This window comes from Neolamprologus brichardi, chromosome 15 (genome assembly GCF_056152115.1).
Source record: "Neolamprologus brichardi isolate AB-2024 chromosome 15, ASM5615211v1, whole genome shotgun sequence".
NCBI classification, from domain to species: domain Eukaryota; kingdom Metazoa; phylum Chordata; class Actinopteri; order Cichliformes; family Cichlidae; genus Neolamprologus; species Neolamprologus brichardi.
In genome coordinates, this window is record NC_142118.1 from 15,379,327 (window position 1) to 15,406,865 (window position 27,539).

The following is a 27,539-nucleotide window of genomic DNA, read 5'->3' on the forward strand; positions in this document are numbered from 1 at the left end:
AAAAAACCTCATTTCCATTTAAATGCTTTATTATTGCAGTTAATCTATATACCAGTGTTTACCATACTTTAAAAAAAAACTGAATAGATTACATTTCATTAAAGGCAATTTTTCCTTTTACATATAGGATTTGGGGTTAAAAGATCACTGTTCCAACATATAAAATCTGGATACATATCTACCTTATACAGCTCTTAGGCTTTGATGCATAAATACATATTGTGGCAGAAGAAGTTCAGGATAAAAATATTAGTCGAGATAAATAAAGTGACCCAGATTCTGGAACCTACACTACATTTACATTCTTCATAAAGTGCTTTTTTCCCCTTCACCAAGGCAAACTGTGCAAAACCAGTGCAGCTGGCACCCAGTTTATGTGGAAGTAGTTGTTCAGTGTGCAGTCTTTCTGGCATATTTAGATTTGTGTCTTGTGCACATTCATCGAGCCAGGTATTCAGATCCAGAATAACTACAGTGCATGTTTAAGAATTTCTTTTAAAAAGGGCTCAGATAGTGAAATGCTATTTAGTTTCTTCCACTTGTTTCTGTGAAAAAGATTGTTCTGGTACCTAAACTTAAGTCATGGAGTCCAGTATTGCCAGCGTGTTTTAGTTTAGAGAGCTGAGCTCCGTCTTGTGTCTCCGTGGTTCAGCTCCTGATTCATAATTATAGAAATGAAAAATGAAGGCGGAAGACTTCACATCTCAAAGTGGCGGAAAATACTTTCGACATATCCCAAGACCCTCTGCCAGTCTGGTCCTTCTGCCTTCAGCATCTCCTCCACTGTCTGCCACACAGGATAAACATGAAGTTTTAAAAAGCAGATAAAGAACAATAATGTTAAAGTTGAGCTATTTGTGTAAAACACGCAAATTTGAGTTGAACAAGAAGAACAAAAATGTCTCACTAGTGTGGCAGAGATCCCGACACTCTCTCCCGTCTTAAAAGCAAGCTCCAGGTTTGCCTTCTGTAAAAATAAAGACACGTTTTGTATGAACATTTACAGACATGAATGTGTAAATGCAAATATACTTCATAGCCCTTATTTTTGCATTTTATATGAATCTGTATGTAGGATTAAGATAGCACATATGGACTATTCAGGTTCCACATGTATAACCATAGGTGCCATCACAAGCAGTTTCCCTTTGACTCCCAGCACAGTCTCAAGAGTGTTGAGGAGATAACAGAAGACAGTCTGTCACTCGGGGAGCTGTAGGAGGGTCATAAAGGGCACCAACCCATCAGATGGACTTGTATCTAGTCCTTTGTGTGAGAAGGAACAGAAGGAGACAGACTTCCAGCAACCCTTTGTATACGTTTCTCACCAAACTTACAGAGACTGAGACCATAGGGGTGATTTGAAGGCCCGGCGTCCTTTAGTGGGACTCGTGTCCAGCATGACAAAAACCTATTGAGGCTCGCCATTTGCACCCAGTTCTTTTCAGAGATTAGAGTAGGTGAAGGAGTGTGAAGATGTAATTCTGCCAGTCATTGACTGGAGGGCTTCTCTGTAGGTCTGTGACTGTGCGGACAACCTTGTCCAGCTCTCTTCTCCACTGTTTCCTTCACATTTGTGAGACTATTCTGAAAGACACAGCAAACCTTCTCGTGGCGGCACATATGGTTGTGCCATCCTGGAGTAGCCGGACTAACTGTGCAACCTGAATAGGAACAATAGGTACTGTCTTATGCTACCAGTAGTGGCAAGGACATTAGAAAAAAAAAAGGGAATAACTGGTCAAGCGAGAGCAATGGTGGCCACCACAATCATTCCCATTTGTGCAATCTGTCTTTTTGTTGCCTTTCCAGTCCACCTTGTGACTTAATTTGCACAGAAGGAGGTGAAATGGATTCACAGTGGTTTATGTTTCCTAACTGGACAGATTAATATCCCTGAAACTTTACCGACTTCGTGTTGTATTGTGTTAAGCATTGCACATTTGAGTTTACTATTCAAATTTAATCTGATGTCTTTGGTATGTATTTGTATTTTATAGCTCATTTAATATTGTGCTTAACTGTCTGGGGACAGCAGATGGAAATTAAAGAGTGCTTTCTTTTCTCTCATGAGATCATTGTGTTTTGAGTTTTACCTTATCAGCTGGGTCCAGGCCGTCATAGGGGATGTGAGTTGGTAAATAGGTGTGATAAACAGCACAGAACGCCAAACCATCTTCCCAGCTGCTGCTGAAGTTGGTGATCTCAATATTCTGCCAAAAAACATTATTTGCAATTTGTCTGAATTTAACTTGTTGCAAAGGGTCACATGATTTCATATAGCTCAGCATTGCTCAAGTTCTCTTCTCTGACCTTATAACCTTGAGTGCGGGTTTGGCACCAGCGCAGCAGGGAGTTTCTCCTGGAGCCGCCATGGCGCCTCAGCAGAGCACTGAAACCATCCTGAGGTCTGAAGATGGAGAAACATTTTAACTGCGAATTGCTCATTCACTGCAAACTGTTTCAGTCATTTAACCTGAGAACATGAGTGGAAAAAAGTGTAATCGGACAAACACACAAATCGATTCTAAAGTCATAGAGATATAAAAGTCATATGGGTCAGTTTTAACTGTTTTTGGTTTAAAGAGTTGAAAACTGCCAATTGTATCAGCGTGTTTTTGGTTAATTTTCCACAAATGCTTGCCAACCTCTCTTTCCACACAAAGACATCAGCATCATCTTTACCAACAATATATGAGGCTTATCAGCCACTCACTTGAAGGAATCTGAGCCTTGTTCGTCATCCTGTTTTCCTGCATCGCACAAATGCAGACACAGTTGTAATAAACAGACTTGTAATAAAACAAGATGCTATGGTTTGGTTAACGGGGATTCGGGAGACTGAAGCACACCTGTGTAAAAGCTCGACCAGCTGTCCTGCCTCTGTAAAATTCGGTCCATCCGCCTCCCTTTTGTCGGCTCTTCTTTCTGAAACAGTTAAGTAATGGCATATTTGACATTTCATTCGACATGGGATGACATCGATCATCTCAGTGTCTCCCAGTATATCACGATAGTGTAAACGTGTTATACCTTGCACAGTGGCAATGTTGTACTCAAGTTTTTTGAAGCCCCATTTGGATTTGAAGAGTCTGTTGGAAGAGGGAGACGAGAGAGACTCCTAAAAAGACAACAATTTTGTGTTGGATTAGATTTTGTCGTAACAAGGAGACCACAGTTTGAGCTTTTATGCAGACTCACCAGGATCTCTCAGAGAGCATCACAATCTTTCTGGGATCTTTCTGTCCACGTCCGTCATCTTTCTTCTTTTCCAGGGCAGTCAAACTGCGAATGTATCCCTCTGCCACCCCTTTCCCTTTCAGCTGCACATTTTCTGATTCACTCGTCTCCTCAGGATCACAGCCTTCTTCTGTAGCATCCACCTCTTGATTTGTTTCATGAGCTTCTGTCCCTGCTTCAGCTTCCTCTGTAACTTCAAGCATTTCCTCCTGCTGCTCCTCAGAGTCTGGTTTATCTGCATCTTTATACGTTTGACCTCTGAGGGCATCGAGCTCGGCTCGATCCTGCTGCTGCTGCTTCTCCAGTTCAGCCAGTTTACAGCAGGCGTCTTTGTGTTCAGCTCTCAGCCTCTCTAGCTCTCGGTCCGTGTCCTGCTGTTTGCTGAGGGCCTGTGCCAGCTGCTCTTTTACAGTCCTGTGGCTCTCCTGGAGTGAACCCAGAGCCTGCTCTGACTCAACCCGGAGCCGGTCGGCAACAGACACGGCGACCTGTAGGTCACACTGGAACTGCTGCCACTCCAACCTCTCTGTCTGAGGAACAAAGAAACACTGTAATTCCACGTTAAGGCTTGCTCTCCGTTTGTCATTACTACATAAATATCTGTCTACTAGTCAGTACCGTGTGACTGATTTTAAGTCTGACCTGAGCTGTTGGAATGTGAATGTTGCAATGATGTCATATGACATTTAAAACAGAAATAAGTACACAGAATTAGACAAATGCAGCACTAAATGCTGCATGAAAACACAGTTCTGAATGCTAAATAATTAGCAGGCTCACGCCCTGCAACCTGGAGACCAACAACTCACCCTGAGTGTCTCCTTCAGGGTCTCCACCTCTTCAACCAGCTCTTCTCTTTCTGCTATCAAGTGCCTAAGCAGCTCTGACACACGAGTTAGAAAACAAAACAACCATATCACAAAAGTGTCCCTTTAAGTTACTGCATATTATGCTGCTGTTAATAATCAATTTTCCACATGACACTTAGTAGGTGATGATGATGGTGATATTTAAACCACTTATAACTATGATGGAAAGCTCCTGGAGTCATACCAGGTTTTTCTATTTTACACGATTGCTTTTTTTTCGGCCATATTCCACGTTTGAGTTTCAGTCCCATGTTTTATCCTGGGACTAGGCTAGGTTTTTTTCTTTAAGTCAGCTTTTTCTGATTTGCTGCTTTTTATAAACACAAGGTTTTAACAGCAGGTAGGTGGGGTCTTTGTGCTTATACATACCATTGTGCTGGAGAAGACCATATTGAGGATATTGCATCTCTTTAATATCATACAGATATAGAAGTGGAGAAAAAAAACTGCCTGAAAACAAGTGTTGGGAGGAGTGTGAAGTCTGAGCTTTTTTGATCCTTCGCATGCAGATTTCATTATTTGAAACTTTTTCCATGTTTATTATGAGCACATACTTCTTTAACAATATATATTTAATCTTTAACTAGAAAGACTTTCTGCTTCCTTTCTCATCACCAGACATCTCTGATGTGTCAGTGACAGCACACTTAAAACAAACAAAACAGGTGATGACAGAGGGCATACCTACTGCTCCTGTGGTAATATCAGTGCTGGGTGTTAGGCCCAGTGAGGCCCTGTAGTGCTCCATTAGACTGAGTAACACCAAGGTCATCTCCTCTCCAGCTCTCTCTGCTGTAGCCTGTGGCTCCAGCCCGCTGTCTCTCTCGTTCCAACAAGGCTCTGAAGGCGAACCTCTGGACAAAGGCAGCGGTACTGGAGTGGCCGGACTGCCCACCGCTGCCTCATTTCTCGCTGCTGCATCGCTCACATTTGTCTCTGAGGCAGCGACGCTGTCGATGCTGATTACAGCCCATTCTGAGGGAGCCGACAGCCGCTGTGTCCACTCTGTGAATGGAGAGGTGGTGGAGGGGGTGGTGCTGCCAGCTGCTGGAGGAGTTTGTGCCTTATCAGAGGAAGCTGCAGAGGATAAGGCCATGACAGTCAGCTCTGCCTGTGAGGGTGTGGTAGGAGGCGTTTGGAAGAAATCTAAAGGAGAACCTGAGAGGAGGAAAATAAATAGGTAAAGGAGAAAAATGGCACTGTCCTGAGCTAAAAATCACCTGAAATCTGTTGAAAAATGTGCCGATCGCAAAGCCACCCCTCTTCTTTTCCTCACTGCAGATGCAAGCCTCGCTGCCTGCTTCCTTATTTACTATCCTCGGCAGACTGATGCAGCAAAAAACCTCCCCTGCCAATATCTTGGCTGGCAAATGCAGGCTGTTCCCCCATGTGGCAAGATCCAGGAAGAGAGATAATTTTTACCCTGATCATAGAGCTGCTCCTCACTGCAGCCAAAAAGTGACTATATTATAAAGAGCTGCAGAAAAAAAAAAAAAACACATTAAAAAAAAAATCTTTAAAAAAAAGACACCCAGAGAGCAGAATAATGATTTTGCTAATGCATTATTAGCATTTTAGTTATGTGTCAAATCAGGAAATATCCACTAGTGTGTCATCTGTTGCTGAAAATTAATGTTACAGCTACTGGATTTCTCTGTGATGCTGATATTATCCCGTTTATGGTGTGGAAATTTTGGCAGGCTACATGGATCTTCGCCTCCTTTGACTCTGATCTTTTTAAGCTTTCCCCTCCTTGTCCTTGTGTTGTGCTGCAGGATTCTGCAGACTCATCATTTCCCTGGCAGCAGCATGATGTCGTCTGCTCAGCTACCATGGGGGAGCTATTCTCATCCTCTAGCATGAGCCGAATTCCTGCATACCGACAGCCAAGAGACAAAAAGACTAGACCTATAAAGTTGTAAAGTCAAATTTCACACATTAGCTCAGCCAAATGTGACGCTTTGAATTCAAGGATACTGAAGGGCTGAGGAAGCCAAAAGTCTGATCCCAACTTTTACTGAATCTTATTGGATGTGGTTTCTATTTCACTGTCATGCTGATTCATCATTTTGTTTGCTGAAATATGTTTTTTGATCATACAGGGCCCGACACCAGAATTTAGTTTGGTTTGAAAAGAGTGAGTCTATAAAATGCAAAGCATCCTCACTGACACATTTACATTTTTTTTTGTAAATGGTTGTCCTTAAATTAGTATTTATTTTGAGTTTACTAAAACAGTTCCAAACACATTTTCTGCTGCTTTAGAAAAAACATTGAGCTTTGGTTAAAATAATAACTATAAATAAATTAAAATGGTTACTGGGGGAATATAATCGAACATTCTTTGTCTAATCTTTGTTTAACAGGAGTGTTAAAACCTGTTATAGTGAGTGAATGGCACAGAAAATGAACTCCTTCATGCAAATGTCTCCATAAGTGTTCACTTTCTGTAGTCACCCTGTTTTCATCCTTTGGTAATGTGGAAGCACAACAAGCACAAATGTTTTGATTGACGCCCTCTTCAGTGCGAGAGCCCCAGCTGCCGTGCTGTCTCACAAAGTAAAAGTAACTGACTGTCTTTCTCGTGCCGTCTCTTTGCCAGTTTATTTTTCCACACTTGGATATACAAAGGAGACAAAGAGATGAAGTGGAGCTGACAGTTTCCTGGACCTATCGTACCAACAGTCTAAAAATAGTCAGAAGAATGATCAGAAGAAACAAGACAGTTACAAAAAAAAAAATACAAAGCCCGAAACTTATACACAGTATTTTATAAATAATTTCTCTAATGTGTTTTGAAATTGGACTATTGGATGCTGAGTTACCTGTAGGGACATGGCTGTCTTTGCCATTGTGGTTACCCATGATCCAGCAGGGGTGGATATCTTGATAGGCTATCCCAACTGCCCTTCACTGTGTCCTGCTTTGTGAGGCTCTCTGTTGACTGGCCAAAAATAAATAAACACGGTTTTCATGAGTATGACTCAGTCCTGACCATTTGATGAGCACAACAACAGAAGTCCAGGAATTCTAGTCCCAAGCACCCCCTTTAGTAACAGTTTCCAAAAACTATTACATTTGTCCAATAAAACTAGCCTCCAGTAAATTTGCCTTTGCATATCCTGGTCAGCTGGCTAATGTGAAGTAAGGCAACACGAATGTGTGGTGCCCAAAGCATAGCAGCATCTTGTCTGTCAACTCCACGGCAGCAGAATGAGGTTGTCATGTTTAGCACGTGGCTGCGTCTCTGCCATGAAGAATGAACTAAACCCCATTGAATAATCAAGCAATTTAAGGCTTCCTTGGAGAAGGGGGAGGAGAATACACACGAACCGAAAACGGAGATTTGTTCACACACTGGAACACTATTCAAGTTTATTCGGCATGCAAGATATAATGTGACATACACGGTCCATTTCAAATGACTCACACAGCTGTTTTACCCACAGGGCTATACAGGATAACTAACTCTAACAGCCCGACCTGTTAAACTCCTAAATCATTGCGCAGCTTAATGAATTGTGTGCCGTGTTAAAGAATGAAGCCTCTAATTGATGAACGTGTCTCGAAAATTATCTGTCTCTCAATCTCGTTTCCAAAAAGCTTCGCATTTTTGAATAGCTCTGTTTATCAGTGAAGTTTGGCTCATGTTTTTCTGCATCCACGGAGAAAAGAAAACGTGCAGTTTATCGAGCCATTTTGGTTGTTATATCTAACCAGTCGCCTTTCACACGCAGTCATGGCTCCAGTTTCATTCATCCTACCTGCTCAGCCTACCAGCTGGACGCCTTCCAGTTTGGCCCAGACTGTCCGTCCGGCGGGTTTCTTCTTCGGGTGTCTCGGGACAAATTTGCCTTTCTTCGTCCCGTTTCCCAAATTCAACGAAAGGCACAGAGCCAATCAATAACAGTCATTTCTTCTTCTTCTTGGGTATCCTACATTACCAAACAGCTACAAAAAGGCAGCCATATATAACTCCAACTCTAAATCTAACTCCGCTGCTTCGCCTTTAAATCCAATGCGTCAAAAAGAAGGAGGCAGAAGCAAACTGATTGCGCAGCAGCCGCACGCTGGATAAACAGCATGAATGTTTGTTAATGGGATTATTTAGATCTCTGTTTTTTTTTCAATCGCACAATACAACAAATCCAAACACCAAATAGTGAGTAGAGTGCAGGGTAAAATGCGCTTGCTGAGAAGCAGACACACCGGCTACGGGCTAATTATCTTTTGTTAAATGCAGGTGTGGCGCCAGGTAACAGGTTATACTTTCACACGGTCCGTGGGTGCAGTGTGTCACATTGCATCTGTCGAGAGAATGGAAACCAGCCAAACAGCCCAGGAAATATTTAGCGGACACAACTTTAACCAGAAAGTCCCCAGAGTGGTAGCTATCGATCCACAGACCCCGTTCGTGGGCGGAAGCTCAAACTGTTCCGACACTGAATAAGTCACTGCATACTAACGAGTGGAATTTATTTATTAATGTTTCTGAAAATGCACACCAAGGCCGTTGCTTGTCTCCACAGGAAGGAAATTATATAAAAACGTGGATAAGGACACCTCGAATGAAACTGAAAACCCAGACATGCATTTAATCAGGAAAATGGGATCCCATCAAACTTGAGAGCAACGAAATTACATGTGGCAAACGTGGTTAAAGTGCTGTTTTTTCGAGCAGTTTTAATTATGTTAAATAAGAACTTACGCAAATTAGATGAGATATCCAGGACAGAGGTTGTGCAGTGATCCTTAAAATATATATATATATATATATATATATATATATATATATATATATATTTTTTTTTTTTTTTTTTAAAGAACATAACCACGCACTATATTTAATTTAAGATGCCCCAGTGTGAAGAAAACATGAGAAATTTATATAGTCTAAGATGCATTATCTTTCTGCACACCCCACAGAACCATCAACATCGAGAAAGAGAAATAAAGAAGCCAAAAGCAATGAACGTCTTCACTAACCAATAGTTTTGTAATGCAAGGTTAAATGCAGGAGAGCAAAAGACAGAATAGAGGATTTTTTTTATGATTAGTGTTATTATTGTTGTTGTTATATAGAGTCTGATTAGAAATACAGCGAACCCGCTAGAATTTCAGCACCATGGACAGAGCTCAATGAAGCCAATCGTCTCTGGCGTCCTCCAGTGTCCACATTTAGGAACGACAGGAGGAATGATTTTAAAAAGGCGATTTACTAAGAGTGTTTTGACTCATGCCAGAGGGCCTTTTAAACTTTATAGGTATAAAAAATTGGCTGAATTGGATTTGCTTAGTAAGAGTATGCAAGGACTTGAACAACGTGTGTTTTGTTTTAGCATAGTTATTATCTATGGGCCCACGGGGAGTTAATCATTTAGAGTAATCGTGTCATATATGAAATATATACAAATTATCCTACTTTTTAATACGTGTTGCAGTGTCTGTGGGGTTTTGTCATGATCTGTTACTCCTTAGACATCGATTGCTCCCATCTGTATGTAACTATGTAACTTCTGTTCATTGTTTGAGTTGAGGCTGATTTGAAATGTGGGCATCACTGAAATCATGCTGATCGTTGCAGAGTGCAAAGAGGTTAAGAGACGCTCTTTGTAAATATATTCTGTCTGCCAGAGAAGTTAACTTGAAGGCTGGCGAAAGCAGAACTTTATAGATTTTTGGCTATAAGAGGTGATATGATATCTTACATCCCAGGAAATTAATAAGAAAGAAAGAAAGAAAGAGGTAAATGTGAGCGTGGTGAGAGATACCGACTATAAAGGTAAGGCTCAGGTGTGGATTGACTCCTGAATGTCAGTTTTGAGATGTTTTTAAGAGGAGATAAATGCTGAGTTTGAGCTTTGCCACCACACTAGTGATAACAACCCCCTTCATGCAGTGTTGCCCAGTGACACAGCAGTCTCCCTGCAGGAGTTTGATTCACACCCAGTAACTTAAAGTTACCGTAGGAATGCACCTTCTTTTGAATTCCTCTCTCCTTAATTTATTTTTATCTTTTGATTTAACCTTTTTTATCTTTAAAACCTTTTAAGCCTTTGCATTTTACAAAGTTTTGATGATCCAATAACCACAACAAAGAAATAAAACGACAGAGTAAAAAAATATGAAAATGATGCTACTCTGTCTTTTTCTTTGCGTCACACATATTTTAAACTACACTACACAATAAATAACTGGATTCCACAAACTATTTGGTTGTTTATCATCAGTAATTTTGAACACTCCCCCCTTTGTATATACATTTTCTTTAAATGTGATATGACTGTCTACGTGTCTGGTGCATTTTACTTTTAAGTTTGCATTTAAAGTTTCGTGTCATTTCCCTCACATTAGAGGAAGACAAGAAGGCTTTTGTGGGTGCAGACTTTGTAAAAATGGCGTCTGATATAGGCTGCCTCCATAAGAGCAGCTGCGCTTTCAGTGACCACAACATCAGTGCATTATAAGTCATCTCCCAAGAATGAATTCTGCCACCGCATCGGGACTTGCGTCGGACAAGAAAACACACAGCACAAGCCGCCTTCATCATGGGAAACTACGACAGATTCGCTGCAGATGTTTCCAACGAACAAGGCAATGAACATTTTCACGGATACCAGGGGACATGATCGCCGTCCACTTATTTATCTCCCGTTTACTATCGAAGAAGAAGTGACCTTCTCTGAGGCGGAAGATGTCAGCGCTGAAAAAGGTAAGAAGGAAGACGCGCATCGTCGTGTTTGTGCACGAACAGAGCCTGCCACGCAGCTTGTTTTTCTTCTTGTTCTTGTTGTTACTGGATGTGATTTCAGGTGCATCTAATGGAGGTTTTGGGGTTGTTTTTTTTGATCGTCTGAAGCCAGAGTGCCGCACCTGGCCGCCCAGACTGAGAGTGTACATTTCAGAAACTGCCAGAAGTTCTGTAAGGCGCGAATGAGTCAGTGTGTGAGGGGTGTTTAACTTGTTAGGGTGTTCCTCTTTCCTACACCGATCAGTCAGTGGCACTCAATGATGCACCTTGTGGGTGAGGTGGTGTGGGAATTAGTATGTATGTGTTTGGAGGTGGTGGGAGGACGGTGATGAGGGTGGGGTGGTATTAGGGTGGATTTTATTCCCTTGGTGAAAAGCCATTGTGAATGGAGGGGACCCACAGCTCCTTCCTTCAAGTTTCTTCTGTCTATGTATGCCCACATGTTCCCATTGCTCCCCTCCATTCAGTCAATGTGTGTGCGTGGAGTGACTCAGCTGTAGTGTACTATATCTGTCATCCATCTTTTCATCTGTCACAGGTGTTACCATGGCTACTACAGACTCACTGCTGTCTTTTCTTTGAGAAGGACTCAGGTAAGTGGTGGGAGGGGTGATTAAGTCAGACCTAATGAGTACATGTCATCCACACTAAAAGGCAGTGCTTTTCATTTAACATGATGTACACTGGGTGTGTCTGAAGGTATAATACAGTAGTATAGTGCTCAAAGCTTCCTTGTTCTGTTCCTTTTTTGGCGGTATTCTTCATGTCAGCACCCCTTTATTCAAAAGATTGTTATTTATGTCTGCAGTGACATATTTGGAGGTATGAATCTGTTCTGGGACCCCCTTTGCACTTCTAAGACATGAGAAGGAGTCATGGTGAGCAGCAGGAAGACCTCAGCACAGAACAGAGGAAGCATCAATAACAATAGACATGCCACTGATTAGGTTAGAAACACAAATGTCACTTGATAACAAGCTGAAAGAGTGAACACATGTTACAGAAGGCCTGTCTGTTCAGTCATGAAACTTTCATCTCACACAAGCTCATACATCCACCCTCGTACACTCTCCAGAGTGTTAACACGCCATTTACAAGCAGTTAGGTCATCATTGTGGCTCCACATAGAGCTAAAACATTCAGTGTCATTAGCAGACAGTGGTCACTAGGGATCCACTAAGACATTTTTTTTTCACAATTTCCCAAATAGTGAGATCTCCCAGTTTGGCTTATAGCTGGAGTTGATCCCGGGTGTATGGTGGCTCACCATTTCTTCTGCTTAGGTAGAGTTAAATGCAGAGAATGGGCTTTCCCTACAGTGATCAAAGATGGATATAATATCTAATTAACCATGTAATCAAATTCTTTTAATATATTTCCACTAATGTTCAAACATAGGCAATAAAATTCAGACCCCAGAGTTAACAGTTAATGTCAGTTTAGAGTAGTTTGCATTGTTGAGTGACCTGAGGTCCCAACTGGCTGCCACTACATCTCAGCTAACAGAGGTTGAAAGGTCTTATAATGAAGCATTTTTAGTTTTCAATTTGAGAAAATCGCAGGCGAACCAAGGTTTGATTTTCTTCAAGGCAAACACGGAGGTAGATTGTCAGAGGGCAGTGGAAGGTAGAAAATTAGAGGTGGGTGTCATCTGAGCTTAAATTTATAGAAAATAAAACCAAGAGAAAGTAAATATTTGATAAATAGGTCCTCCTAGTCCTCAGCATGTACAACAGAAAATTAAGAAAAACATTTAATGACCTTTTTAAATCCAACTTCTTTGTCAAGAAAACAAAGTTTAAGTTTGTGAATTAACTACTTGTTTTACTATTAGTATACAGGGTGGGCCATTTATATGGATACACCGTAATAACATGGGAACGGTTGGTGATATTAAAGTCCTGTTTGTGGCACATTAGTATATGTGAGGGGGCAAACTCCTCAAGATGGGTGGTGACCATGGTGGCCATTTAGAAGTCGGCCATCTTGGAGGAAGAGGGCCATGTGACACATCAAACTTCTTGGTAATGTCACAAGAAAAACAATGGTGTGCTTTGAAATTGCTACATGAAGCTGTGTTTCCCTCTTTATGCACTGAAGCTGGCACGTTCCCTGAGTTTTTCCAGCAAGATGGTGCACCACCACATTATGGGTGCCAGGTCCGAGCATTCCTAGATGAACAGTTTCCTGGAAAGTGGATTGGTCGTCGCGGGCCAGTTGAATGGCCCCCAAGGTCTCCCGATCTGACCCCCTTAGACTTTTATCTTTGGGGTCATCTGAAGGCAATTGTCTATGGTGTGAAGATACGAGATGTGCAGCACCTGAAACTACAGATACTGGATGCCTGTGCTGGCATTTCTCCTGCGGTGTTGCTATCAGTGTGTGAAGAGTGGGAGAAGAGGGTTGCATTGACAATCCAACACAATGGGCAGCACATTGAACACATTTTATAAGTGGTCAGAAACTTGTAAATAACTCATGAAAGAATAAAGTTACATTGAAACCAAGCACACCATTGTTTTTCTTGTGACATTACCAATAAGTTTGATGTGTCACATGGCCCTCTTCCTATTGAAAAAACAAAAGTTGTATCCAAGATGGCCGACTTCTAAATGGCCACCATGGTCACCACCCATCTTGAGGAGTTTGCCCCCTCACATATACTAATGTGCCACAAACAGGACTTTAATATCACCAACCGTTCCCATTTTATTACGGTGTATCCATATAAATGGCCCACCCTGTAGTTCTTAACTAGTTCCAAAACTGTCATGTGGTTCTAGTGCACACATGTGCATGCTGTTGTAAAATACAACCTCTATCTGCATCCCACAATGGCCTAATACCAAGCATCTTCAATCATACTAAAAGCTATTCTTCAAAGGGGATTTGTGTCTCCAGCTGGAATTGCACCAGCAACCAAATGAGCATGTGAACCACAACACATCTTTCATGAAAATAAAAATATTTGGTGTGGGAGCCCTAGCAGAGTACAGAATGACTGAAAATCCCTGGTTTTACTCTCACCATTAGTAAACCATATAGAAATATATTGGTGCACACTCTATGGAGATCTGACTTGTTTTGCTTGCCACAAAACTGATATATTATCACTTAAAGTTTATATGGTGAGTTTATTGACAAGGAGATGCCATTTTACAAATGCAGCAGACTGGAAGAAACATCTACTTCATTAGTTCCACCAACAGAGATTTATCCGCCTGTTTTATTGAAACTTTCTATGCTATATTCACAAGACTGGTGGTAATTGGTGCTTGGTCGGCAGGAGTTGGTCTACCATGGTTTTCTTTCTTGTTTTTTTTCTGAACCACAGTTGGGGATTGTGCTGATGAGCAAGGGAGACTGTTTAAAAACAGCAATGATCACGCAATCAACTCAAGACAGTTAACCGAAAGACTGGAGTTGTGCGTTTGACACCAGGAGCATCACCTTCCACATTACATGAAACCATTTCATCCTTTCTTTTTGTAAAAATATCACTTTTTAAACCAAAATTGAATTCAAATGGCTCTTAAATGAGCTCAGTTGTTAGAACGGTCACCGCAAGTGACAAGGATTAATTGCTGCTTTCCTTTCTGTGTGCTGAGCCGACCTATTCTATTCCCATGGCGTCAAATACTGCCATTTCGTCAATGCCACCGGTGTCTCAGAGATGGGCACAAAGTGTCCTCTGGTGTATGTGCCAAGCCTCCCAAGACGTGCAACCAGCAGGCAGCGGTTTGTGTCCTGCTTGAAAGCTTTGTTTGATTTACATGTTTTATTTTCAGTCACTTTTTGGTTGCATTTATTTACATCATGAAAAATAAAACACCAAGGGGTCCTGACCATGTGTCTGTATGTGACATGCGCTTGAGCCAACTGCATATGCACCAAGGTCCTTAAAAAGAAGAGGCAGGAGGTAAAGGCAACAAGCAAACCCTGGATAGTGTGGGGGAGGCACTGAGAATTTGAAGATGGAGCAAAAAGGAGATGGTTGTTAATTAGCTAAACTCTGCACGACTCCTTAAGTCAGCAGAGGTCAGAGCACAGAGCACCATCCAAAGAAAAAGCACTCCAGGAGTCCTCTGCTTTTCTCTTGGATTTTGGTTTTTTTTTTGGCATTGCAGATGATCAAATGTTGGCTCACATCAGCACAAACCTCAAATACTGTCACTACCCCTTCCTTTGATGCGTTTGAAGCCAAAGGCCAAGATGAAATTATGTATTTTTCACAGTGAGAGAAAGAAGAACACACTGAAGAAATGAGTTTGTCTATAATCTATAAATATACTCAAAGAATAAATTAGATGGCGTGTGAGTACAGTTCCTCTGGCTGTGGTCACGGCTGCTCTCACAGACTGAATAGAAAAGATGGCCTGATCAACACAGAGAGCACCTATTTGGTTGTGATGCTTCAACACCAACAATGCTACAAGTCCACACTGGTCAGTATGTGGCTGCCATACACAACAAATGGTACGTTACAGTAGCTTTAGATGGTGAGAGCAAAGATATCTGTTTTGACTTTATTCTCAAAAAGATCAATAATATTTTTCTCAATGTGGCTCTAATACTGCTTCATATAGGATAATATGCTGACTGATTTTTTTTTTTTTATTTTAAATTGAATGACCCAGGTGACACTTCCATCAGTGCTGTGCTGGTGTCAGTTTTACCTTGGTCTCTGTTCGCGAACAAGCCCACATTTTGACAGGTAGCATTATGCAGTTTTCATAGTAGGAAAATCATGGCAGAATCTTGGGACTGCATCTCTAAACCATTAGTTATAAAACAGTTTTCTGGTACGCTGTCCCATTGCCTCTGATGGCAGATGGTTCCACCTTTGGGCCCTTGGTACCTTTGACACCTTTGTGGTTTTGTGTGCGGTGCTAGCATTGGCTATTGTGCACCTGCACCTTTCTTTTTTTTTGGTGGAACTGCAGGAAGCAGGTTATAGATTAGTCAGGTGGACCAACACTTCAATAATAATAAAAAACGATTTGAACATTAGTTAAGTTGCTGCACAAAATTATTTACCGACCTAATGTCTGTTCTATGAGAGGTCTAAATACAGAAGTTTAAATCTTTGTCAGTAGGGTAAAGCAGCAGGCACTGAGTGTCATACTACAGGTTAAGGAACCTTTTGTCTCATTTTAATCACACCTGACGGTCACACATATTGTTTTTAGGAAATGAACAGTCAGCCAGGATGGATTTCTGCTTATTTTTTAACAGTACTGGTCCTTTTTTTTATTATAGACTTCACGCAAAACATGCCCATCTGCTCTAAACAGCTGGCTATGCCAAATGGTGCGAATACTACTCAATGTGAATTTTAAATAGTTGGTTATAAATACAGCATATTAATAAAAAGGAAAGTGTTCTCATAATTCCCACGACACCACTATAAAAGTTCAGCATGTTTGTTGGCGTGTAACAGCCGGTGAGTGATCATTTTGAGGTCGGGTTTTTTTTGCTTTTACATGGAGTGTACCCTTTGTTTTCCTCATTAATACAGCAGGTGCAATTTGCTATAGTAGGTGTTCTCCTAATGTTTCAAATCATAAATGCTCTCAGAGGAAAAGAAACAAAAAGAAAAAACAGTAAAAAAAAATTAATGTATGAAGTTTTATTGCATTTAAAATACTTGAAAAATGATCATGTATGTGTTAATCATCTTCTCAAATAGCCCTTTTACGTTACAAATGAGCTGACAGCGGAGTTTCAGCACAGCCACACATCAGAGATTATCTGCGAGTTAATCATGTGTAGGATCTTGCTGTGATGTTACAGGCTTTGTCAGCACAAGCACAAAAGCTTGTGATGAAGGGAGTACATATTCGAGGACATCTCTGCCTCCGTTTGATGTGCGTAACTTAAAGAACTGTTAAAGGATTTAAAACATTTTTTGTTTCGTCTTTTTCTTCCTTTATCAGCCACCCGCAGAACTGGCTCTTGATCATGCCTTGGTCATCATTTTTTCAAGGTTGAGGCAGACTGTTAATGACTGTGCACACCACATCGTTTTAAGGAATGTAAAGCCAGCAAGGGACGCATCGTGGGCAGTGATGCTGTTTATGACTTCTGGTCAGACAAAGAGCTCGTGCTTTAAAAATGAGCATGTTGAACATTTAACGTGTCTCTTTTAGTTCTGTGAGTCAGAACGGGATTAAACCACTAGGTGGGACTGTTTACTTTGATAAAATGCCCGACTACTGCTTTGACATGACCGCTGGTGTATTTCAAAAACCCTCCATTCCCACAATCCGGTGCAGACAGTGAGTGTTTTCTGTGTAAGTGTAATCCCATATGCATGAGTAAATTTGTTAGGAGCAAGTGCAAATGTGTTACTGTGTCTCTTTTTTATAAGTCGTCTACAAGCTGTAATAATCATTGAACTAAAGCAGCAGTTCCTTACAGTTGGGGTGAAATCACCACAGGAAAAAGTGTTTAATGCTTTTAGAATCAAACTTTTAATTCATCAGGTTGATAAAGTCATGTTTTATGGCTTTTGCTGGTTTGCAGGATTAACCTCGGGGGTAAAAGCTAAACGTTTGGGGTCCGTTATAATGCAGGGAACATTCCTCGTTAGATTTACTTTCATATTGCTCAGTTTGTTTCATCTAAGGGTTTCCTGTAATTGTAGCTAATTTAGGTCTTTGTGTACGCACTGATTTGGCAAACACAAATCTGTTTCAATTTGATTTTGTGAATGAAACCACAGGTTTCGTAACTTGAGCGTGTTGGAATACTTAACATCTAACATTTCTAAATACACTGTAATAAACATGTGGCCAGATTCAGCCTTGTTTGAGTTGCTGTCAGTCTGCACACACATGGAAAACTTTTTATCACAGCACTTTTGATTGAGCTCATAATTAGGGTTTTACATCTTTGTGTATTAAGCTTGCCTTTTTTTCTATCTGCACTGCTGCTTACATGTAATTTTTCATATGCATTGTGCGATCATGTTTATCTCGAGCGGCAGCTCTGCTCTTGAGAATACAAATCAGTCTTTAGTTGGGCCTAAAATCAAGCTCATCCTTCCTCAGTCTGGATTTATTCATCTCTTAGATTGTCTCTCAACCTTTGAAGCTACACTGTGCAGTAGGACAGAGAAAAGGCTGGCGAAGGAGGGAGGACGTGAGGGGAATGTGAGGGCGGCTGAACTTGGAGACGAAGTGCTCTGCTGGTTTTCAGAATGTGCAGCTTCAGTTCGGAACAGAGGTGAAGTCCAGACTTTGAAATGTGTGAGGCTGAGGTAATTTGGTCGGAGCTGGTGTCGCGTTGGCCTGAAGTGAAACCTTTAGGTTTGGCGTGTACCTCTCTGCAGCCTGTTCGTTTCCCTCTAACTTTCTCAATGGAGGGGATGCCAATTGAACACCTGCACATGGCATGAGAAACGTGTCTGATCTTCATGACGTAAGCAGGGCCCCGGCAAGACCAGGAAACGACTCCCTCCTTTTTGGTTGGAAGAGTGATGTCATCGCAGGGAGAGCGTGAGGTTGGCTGCGGCTTTATTGAGCTTGGCATTTTATTACCAAGAGTACCAGACGTGTGACCACATGCACCAGTCCATGCGAGGACACAAACCTGGGAAGCTGAGAGCTTGATATCATGGCATTTGTGAACCGATTTAAAGCCCTTTCAGAGGGAAAAGGAGAGTGAAGCAAAACCATAAAACAGAGAAACGTAGACAGATACCCAGTGGGGAAGAGGGACAGCATGAGTGTGAATGCTGATGGGGATAGCAACGCGTGGAGCAACAGAGCTGCAGAATCCTGAATCCAGCAGATGGAGACTCCGTGTCCTTGTTTTGTGGTGATCTGTGGAAGCAACATGCAGCTCGCGCCTCTGCCTCGCACTGCTGCAGTGGAGGAGTAAATGCGGAGCCCAGCACTGCTCCAGGTGATCCACAGCAGCCCAGCCCGGCAGACTGCTCCCTCCTCAGCCTTCCCTCTCCTCCTCCTTTTCCTCCTTCTCCTTTTCCACCTCCTCATCCTCTTCCTCCTCCACCACCTCCTCTTTTTCCTCCTCCTCCTCTTCTTCCTCCTATGTCACTGCTCCATTCCTCTGAGGGCTTTGGAAAGAGATAAGAAAGGATCAGAAAAGCAGAGGAGAAATCCTGCTTTCCCCCCTTCCGTTCTCAGATGTGACACACCTCTGCCCGACTGTCCGCCGCTTCCCTGTCATCGTGTGAAGACGCGCCGCATATGTGCTCAAATGTCTCCGGAACATAGACTCGCTACTAGGTAAGAAGACTCAGACTCATCCAGAGAAATGTTTCTTGCCCACTGTTTTCTTTTTGGGTTTTTTGTTTTGCTTTTTTTCGAGACGTTTTCTGTGGAACTGTTCCAGCCCCGAGTGAGAGTGTGAATTTAACAGGTAGATGAGAAGTTATCACATCAGATCGGACAGAAAAGAAATCAAACGAGGCTCTCAAAGACGAATACATTTGTCTTCAGGTTTTAGGAAAAGCACCACTTCCCCTCAGCAGTCACAGGGATCCATGCAGGTGTGTGTGCATTCATATGTGTGCGTTTGTGTGTGTGTGTGACAGAATCCAACAGGGTGGCAGGGATTGCTCTTCAACCAGAGCCTTCTCGATGGGTAACAGGGGGATTATCATCTTTACAGTGTGGCCAAAAAGCTTTCTATCGATCTCCTTATGGCCACAAATGTCAGTAGAATCTGTGGCTTCAGCATAACTGACAGACTGTCTTTTTCAGTGGTACCAATAGTTGATCATTATGTAATCATTTCTATGGATACAGTTTGGCGATAGAGAGGAAAAAAATCTCGTCATTTTCTGCATGTCTTAATCCCCCGTTTTTCATGGATGGGGATGAATTTCAGATGAAGAAAGCACTGAAAGGGGGAATTAGGGTACTGACAGGAGGGTGGAAGAGGACAGGAGGGGGGTGGAGGAGAATTTACTCCATCACTCTTTGATTTGGAAAAACTGCTGGCCAACAGCTGAATGGTGCAAGTCTTCAGTCTCTCAGTAACACGCTAGGTCTTACTCTGCAAAGCCCGAACCTGGAAGTGACCAAACAAGGCTTCATCGCATTCACCTTTCAAACACAGTGTCTTTGTAATATCATAATAAGAGATGGAGACCAGGTGATTCTGCAGCAATGTGTCCAAAACCTGCATTCTGCTGTGAGACAGAGCATCAGGACTCTGTGTGTGCGTGTCTGTGTGTTTGCGAGCTAAAACCTCTCACAGTGTCCTGCAGAAAACCTGTTTTGGATAAAAATATATGTGCATTTATTGCTAATTTATGTTTGGATGCAGAATCAAATCTTTCATCGCTGCATTTGGCACCATGAAACATCCTGTGCGGACATCTGTAGTCACACACATGTGCACAATCTGTACATATTATGTGCTCTCTCGCAATAAGCTCTCATTTCTCACACACTGTACACAGAGATAAACCTGTCGGCGCACTCCGACAGCTGTGCAGGATGAATCAGGTTGCTTTCTGGTGTAGCGAGGTGTCTGGCTGGTTGTTTGTCATGCGCGGCATTGGGAGGATCCCAAAGGAGCAGAGTCTGAGCTTCTCTCAGCTCCCAAGCTGCTTTTCCCCCTCCTTTTGATTCTCCAGGAGAAACACTAGCATCCTGAAATGCTTCATTTAGCCATAATAAGAGTGTCAAGCTCCACCAGCAGCCCCCAGAGGCTATAATGTAAATTACACATGTGAATATGAAAGTCTTGGACAGTCTCTGCCAGTTACTTCTTGGTGGTAGAAGGAGTACTTTGACATTTTGGTTAATGGTTTTTTGGCTCTTGGTTATGAGTAAGCAGAAGATTGATCACTATAATGTCTTAACGGCAAATGTACAGATGAAGCTCACAGTCTATTGGCTTAGCTGAGAATAAGGACTGGAACCAACACATAAAAACTAACTGTTCCCTGGGCTGGACATGTAATAGTTATACCGGCCTCCTGCCAATTTGTCCCAGCCTTTACAAACATCAGAAAATTTTCAGTTTCGTACATTAGCGGGCTTCACAGATGCTGTTAGGTTTACTTTGTTACTGCTGGACAGAGCCGGACTAGAAGTTTTCCCATTTACTGCCTTTGCACTAAGCCAAAGTAACTAACTTCTCACTGTGGCGTTGGCATTTTAGATTGACCCTAGTGACATGAAAGTGAAAAAGTACTTTACCACAAAATATAAAACTAAGGGTTTAGCACTCTGAGAGCATGGATGTGCTCACAAAATTTCTAATCCTGCTTGATAATGATACTGTTATGCAAGACTGAATTACAGAAAAGCCTATCAGGTCAGGCGGTCAAAACATTAAAATTAATCCTATGTAGACCTCTTTTACAACTTTAGTCAGATTTCAAGGAAATTAAACTATTAAATGTGGAGATTCTTGAGTGTCATGTAGAATTTTGACTTTTGACCCAACAGCGTTGTTAAATCAGTTCTCATGTGGTTGCAAAAATGATTCGGAGTCTTTTTTGAAGACCAAAAATTTCCACAAAATTTGACATTAGGGGTTTTTGAGTTAGGAAACAAACAATGGGAAGACTGAACAGTGCTCTTGACTGCTGACACCGGATGGTAATTCATATTTGGAGTGTTGAAACATCTTCTGAAGTCTCCTTTTTTTTTTTGTATTGCAAAGGCTTTTTGTATCCTGGAAAGATTTTTTTTTTTCTAAATTCTTGATTTAGAAGTTTTCTCCTACTCTTTCAGTTCTGAGCTATTTTAGGCTGTCTTTCAGGCACAGTATGTTTAAGATTTACCCACACAGTTTTAATGGTGTTCAGGGAAACTGTGAGGGCTTTTCCAAAAACTTCAGTTTGCTCTGCTCCATGATGGATTTTAGATGGACATTTTCACGTCTCTTTCTCTTTCAGCCACGGTGTCTTGGCCGACTGCACAACATTTGGATCCCGGATTTGTTAATATTTATTCTTCTTCTATACATGTAATGTTTCCAGTTCACCTGGTTTCCACACATGTGTTACAGCTGACATGATATTCTTTTACTTCAAAGAATTCTGAATTCAAAATTAGTTTTGACTTGTTTTAAATGGGACTATCCAGAGCTTGCTTTGTGCAGAAGAGGACAATGGGGAGCAAAAGTTTCATGTAGGCCAGGGATGTCCAGTTCTATTTCAGTAAAGGTCAAATTTGGGAAAGGGGGATTTCCCAATGTCAGATGATGTCAGATGTAGTGAGTTTAAGGGCCAGATATACAGTCAAGTGAAAAAGGAATTTTTTCTTAGCACTCTGTGCAGTTCTGTGAAAAACTAACTACATTCCGTAGCTTGTAGAATCACTTTTAGGAGCAATAATGTAAAGTAATTGTTTTCTCTATGATTTTATCAGTCTCTCACATCGAATTTAGGCCCACTCTTCTATACAGCATTACCTCAGTTCATTGAGGTTTGGGGGCACTTGTCTGGACTTTGTCTGCGCCATTGCAGCACCTTCATTCTTTTCTTTTTCAACCATTCTGCTGGAGACCTGCTGCTGTGCTTGGGATTGCTGTCCCGTTGCATGACCCAGTTCCAAACAAGTTTTAGCTGCCAGACGGACAGGGGTCACGTTTTGCTCTAGAATACTTCGGTACATAGAGGAATTCATGGTTGACTCAAAAACAAGTTGCCGAGGTCCAGCAGCTGCAAAACAAGCCGAAATGATCACCTCCTCAGCACCTTTACTCTTGACAGTTGCTATGAGGTATTTGTGCTGATATGCTGCACTTGATTTTCTCCAAACTAAGCATTGTGCACTATTGCCAGACAGCTCCTGTTTGGTCTTGTCTGTCCAAAGGATATTGTTCCAGAAGTCTTGGAATTTTTTCAGATATAACTTTGCAAACTTAAATCTAACTGTCATGTTCTTTTTAGAAAGAGGAGGCTTTCTCCTGGCAACTCTTCCTCACAAGCCATACTTGTTCAGTGTTTTTCTAATTGTACTGTAATGAACTTGAACATTTCACATGCTAACTGAGGCCTGTAACGTCTGAGATGAAGCTCTTGGATTTTGCAGGTCTTCTGAGTATTTCAGTCTGACCTTGGGGTGAATTTGCTAGGACATTTACTCCTGGGAAGACTGTGGCATTGTATTGACAGAGGCCTGAATACTCCTGATCAGCAAACTCCCAAAACATCTACCTTCACAGAGGTGGTCACACTTGCTGATAATCAGTTAATCAAGTGCTTTTATTAGCAGTGTCTGACTAATACTTACACCATTAATCCTATGGAAGTATAAGCCCAGTGCCATAGATTTCAGTGAAAACTTTATCTTTATCACGTGTCTGCAGACTGTAGTTTGTTAATGTGCTTTAATTAAATAAAATATTGTTACCTGTCCCACATAGCATTCTTACATTCATTTTGGTCCACATAATAATTCAACAAGTCACCTAGCCATCATAAAGCTTAGACAAAAAACTAACTACAGTCATAGTTTTACTGGTAGGCTGAATGTGTCGACTATTGGCAGTATGAGGATTTTTAAATTGCATGATAAAGCATAAATACATAAAAGCAAAGTGATAAATCTTTCATTTTGTTCTTGCATTATTTTTTGAAAGTGTCACTGAATGTGTTTTACAGTCCTGAACATGACAAGTCAGTGTTTGTGTGAGGCAAAAAGTAAAAAACCTTTGATCGTGTAGTTTAGTACACAGTCTAGCCTTCTGGTGTAAAATCTGATCAACCAACGTGACTTTTCATCTTCATCACTTTAAGGGTTGGCGTCTTTTTTTTTTTTTGTAATATAGCTGTATGCTGCTTATCAGTTCAGCGATTTTCAGTCTCTGTCTCTGCTGCTGTGTGGCTTCAAAATGATGATGCAAAGTATGTGAAATTGCTTCACGGTAAATGGATGCATTGGCCTTTCTTGCCTCTTCTTATACTCAGTGAAGAAGTAGTAAGTTTAACACCTCTGCCTTCAGGATCAACATACTTCTTTTTCTGCCAAGTTTAGGTTCAGATACACATATCTGTTTAGTTTGGTGTATGCACAGGTTGTGTGGCTCTATACGAATTTGTGGAGGACTGGATTTAGCTCTGACCCTTGAGTTAGACACGTAATAGTAGTTTGGACAGCGCAAATGACATGTTTTCATTGCCTTTCTCTGTTTTATACCAATCATTCCTTAGTAAGTTCAAAAGAAGAGCCTATGGTTGCTGAGTCAGATGATTTATCAGCTCTCAGTCATCATCAGGTGACAATTATTCTGCTTCCAATTAAAAATCAATTAAGACTTAATGAGCTAATAAGTCGTGAGACTCCACAAAAACAACATTTGCACCTATCACAATAAAGTTTTATTTTTCTGTTTGTTTAACAAAGTTTAACAAACAAAGTTTAACAAAGTTTAACAAACAGAAACTGCACGTCAAAAATTCATTTTTAAAGTGTGTTTGGGTGCTGCGATTGCTCTTCAGTAATTTTCCAAGGAGTGCCAAAAATATTGCGCACAACTGAATGGCTAATTTGTTTATCTACCCTCTTAGCTAGACACACAGATCATGTTTTGTTTTTGGATTAAGCCGCAGTACATCTGGCAGTTGATGGTATCTTTTCTCTCGGTTTTGCTGCGGAGGTTTGGAGGTCAGAATGGAAAGATTAACCACCCATTAACTGACAAGCTGATTCATTGCTGGGTGCAGAGCAGGGCGGCAACAAAAACACCGGCAAATTCTGTTAAATTTAAAGTGACAAGCTGCACATTCATTTTAAATTGATCTTTTATGTCTTCTTATCGGTGCTGCTGAACAGTCATTTCTGTGGCGCATCTGCATCGGCTGCATGATCGAGACATGACACGAGAGTCAAACTGGGATGACGCTTAGATGACGCCACTTGAATTATTTTAACCTGCACAGCTTGATGTTTCTCTTGGTGACACAATTTACTTTGTTCATGGTGGTAAATCGAGTGTGTATTTAGACCCCATAGAGGCAATGTGAGTGGGTGAAGCACCACAGCCAAACAAATAAGCTTATAAAAAACGCTGACAAGCCCTGCCACAACCTGTCCAGGTCCAGTTACAGATTGCCCTATGACAGCTGGGATAGGCTCCAGCCCCCCCGCAACACCGAATTGGATAAGTGGGAGAAAATGGCAACAAAAATATCATAGTTCCCTGAGTGGTTATCCCATTGTCCCCATTTCGAAACGCCTTTAAACTTGCACTGCAGTTTGCTTCGTAAGCATTCCCAGGCACTGACTTTAAGCAACGAGAGTAATTGCTGTTCTCAAGCCATGTGTTGTTAAACCTGCATCTGCCCATTTCTCTATATTAATGAGAGTGCTAGCTAGCAAGTCCCATTTTCTTCATCATCATCATCTTCAGGCTCTCCACCACTGTACTGCAAACATGGCAGCTTGCCAGGGCTGAGCCTTGAGATTTCTTTTAATATTTTTAAGATGTTAACTATTAAGTTAGTTAATGCATCCTAGCTGCTCTTTACCTTTTATAAAAACACAAGCAATTGACAGCATTAATAATTGAAGCAAAAACAGCACCACTGTGCTGTGTCCACACAATAAATACATGTAACCCTCCTCCCACCCGCTAATATTCGGATACCAAATTAGCTTGATTACTTGGAGAATAAAGAGTATCTTCAGCACGTTTGTAACCATAGCTGTCCAAAACTACAAGTTCCCCTTGATTTTTACTTAGTTTTAGCAATGGAAATTGTTCTTTTCTTCTTTTACTTTCTGTAGCAGTAAGAAGTGATTGTGCTGTTGACAACCACCTCAGGGAATAACACTTCCCCAGATTCACCAATTAACTTACTTCTTGATGACTCAGGATCGGGTTTCTTTTAGCAGCTTACCTATTTTAGAGCTCAGGCTATTACAACACATCGTTCCTTTGTCTTGTGTCTTGTAGCACCTTGGTATTTTCTTCCAAATCATGTTTACAGTGTAGTTGTAAAGTCCATCGTAACTAGACTGTTGTCGAGATCTCTTTAACTGTCTGAGCAGCTGATATCAAGAGGAAACAGATGAAATGCAACGAGGAAATAACTGTAAACCCAGGGTTCAAAATGATTGAATGCATGTGATTATCCACCCATATGAACATGCATTGCACATTTGTTGATAATAATACTCAAAATGTGTGATTTAAAATGATATTGCAATGCAACATATATTTACCTTCATATAAAAGCAAAATTTATATGATATTAATTTTAACTCATTAATCAATATGTGTTCTGTAATGTGACAGCATATCCAGAATGTTTATTATCAGAAAATAATAGACGATAGCACAACTGTTTTAAGTGAGTAGAGTTCAGCAGCACACAATGGGAAGGTTAGAAGGAGTTGCAGATGGAGGAAGCAGTAAAATCCAACCTCGAGCCCCAAACTCAAACAAAGAAAAGAAAAATGTCTTTGAGCAGGTGAAGCTGTCTCTTTTTAGCAGTCTTGCTCCAAAATTGACTTTTTCTTACCATCTTTTGTTTTATCTGTTGAACTCATGTCTGTCTTTACTCTTTTGCTGCTGTGGTGACCAACGACTGCCCTCGGGCATGATTAAAGTTTAATGTCTACTCTTTTTATCTTAACAGTTTCTGGATACCGTGATGTGCAGTGCTGCAGTTAAACGAGGAGAGCCCAGGATGGAAATAACTAGAATCCAAGATCCCAGTTTTAATCCCTTCAAGTGGTGCCTGGTACAATACCATGTTAGGTAGCAAGTGAAGCTGCGTGGGCGTGTGAGTGAGTGGAAGAGTGAATATAGAGAGCGTTCAGAGGAGTGAGCTCGATATTAGCGGCAGAGATTGATACCATTGTTCTGAGAACGTGGAAATATGTGATTTCTTGGCCAGTTTTGACACAAAAATCAGGTATTTTCACGTCATAATAGGTCCCAATGCCTAGTATGCTGTCGTTTCATAAGCCCTGTGGCAAAAGATTGAATTTCCCTTTGCAGTTTTTGCCTAAATCTTGGTTTGCACTTATTGAAGGCCTTCTCTGACCTAAAGTGAGAGCCAGTTTGACCCACTCTCAAGCTTTTTTTTTCCTGTGTATTTTGGAGGCAGTAAATCATTAGAAATTCATTGTGTTTATGCGACTCGAGTCTCTCGTTTCTCAGTATTTTTAATGAGTGAGTCATCAATGCTTTTTGGATCTGGCTAAAAAATAATTTCCTTCCCTTTTCCATTTCAGCTGTCAGTGATTGCACCAAATGCAGAAAGTAAAACGGTAAATATGAGCTGGTTGGAGGAGAAAATAAATCAATTGGAAGCAATAATGACGGTAAACTAGAGTGAAAATCACACATTATGTATCGATCAGCTTAAAGAGAAAATCTTTTGTTGAAGTCGAGTAAGAAATCCTCACATTTAGCAGGAGGAAACCCCTTCATTTAGGTGCGTGTGTTTTATTTAAAAGATGTTGCAATTAACAATTGAATCATCCGCCTGGTGTGTGTTGTGTGGTTTGGCTTCCGTAATGAGGACTGGATTCATCTTCAGTCTCTGACAGTACGCCGAGCGGGATATGCTGTTCTCCAGCCTGTTTCCATGGAGATATTCGGGAGCTGTAGCTTCCCCCTCTTTTGCTGTACATTCCTCCAAACGGTGCTGCTTTATAAGAGGGATCTAGGCCAGTGTGTGTGTGTGGGAGATTTAACAGTGCGTTAACAGGCACACAGACACGTATGGTGCCATT

The 27,539-nt window shown here is 41.3% G+C and overlaps 2 protein-coding genes across 9 annotated transcripts in view; one reads left to right on the forward strand and one right to left on the reverse strand.

Moving 5' to 3' along the window:
- Positions 1–11: 11 nt before the first annotated feature.
- LOC102776016 (uncharacterized) lies at positions 12–8,118 on the reverse strand. 2 transcript variants are annotated; one of them, XM_006792636.2, is made up of 12 exons: positions 7,874–8,118; positions 6,935–7,053; positions 4,794–5,186; positions 4,050–4,123; positions 3,202–3,770; positions 3,034–3,121; positions 2,853–2,928; positions 2,717–2,753; positions 2,314–2,410; positions 2,097–2,213; positions 908–967; positions 12–787 (listed from the first exon to the last, which is right to left on the reverse strand). In XM_006792636.2, exons 2-12 carry the CDS (start codon positions 6,972–6,974, stop codon positions 698–700), a joined length of 1,641 nt encoding a protein of 546 aa, XP_006792699.1. In that variant the 5' UTR covers positions 6,975–7,053; positions 7,874–8,118; the 3' UTR covers positions 12–697. The 2 variants fall into 2 exon arrangements, with proteins under 2 accessions (XP_006792699.1, XP_006792698.1); XM_006792635.2 differs by having other exon boundaries at positions 4,794–5,267.
- Positions 8,119–10,509: 2,391 nt separating this feature from the next.
- Positions 10,510–27,539, forward strand: part of dlgap2b (discs, large (Drosophila) homolog-associated protein 2b) — a 108,772-nt gene continuing 91,742 nt past the window's right edge. For 4 of the 7 annotated variants that reach the window (XM_006792637.2, XM_006792638.2, XM_006792639.2 and 1 more), the window contains exon 1: positions 10,510–10,821. In XM_006792637.2, coding sequence (XP_006792700.1) covers positions 10,686–10,821 — 136 coding nt within the window. In that variant the 5' untranslated portion in view covers positions 10,510–10,685. Of the gene's footprint in view, positions 10,822–11,245; positions 11,454–18,416; positions 19,113–27,539 lie in introns of those variants that run through there. The other 3 variants (XM_006792640.3, XM_087852903.1, XM_087852904.1) reach the window with 3 other exon arrangements.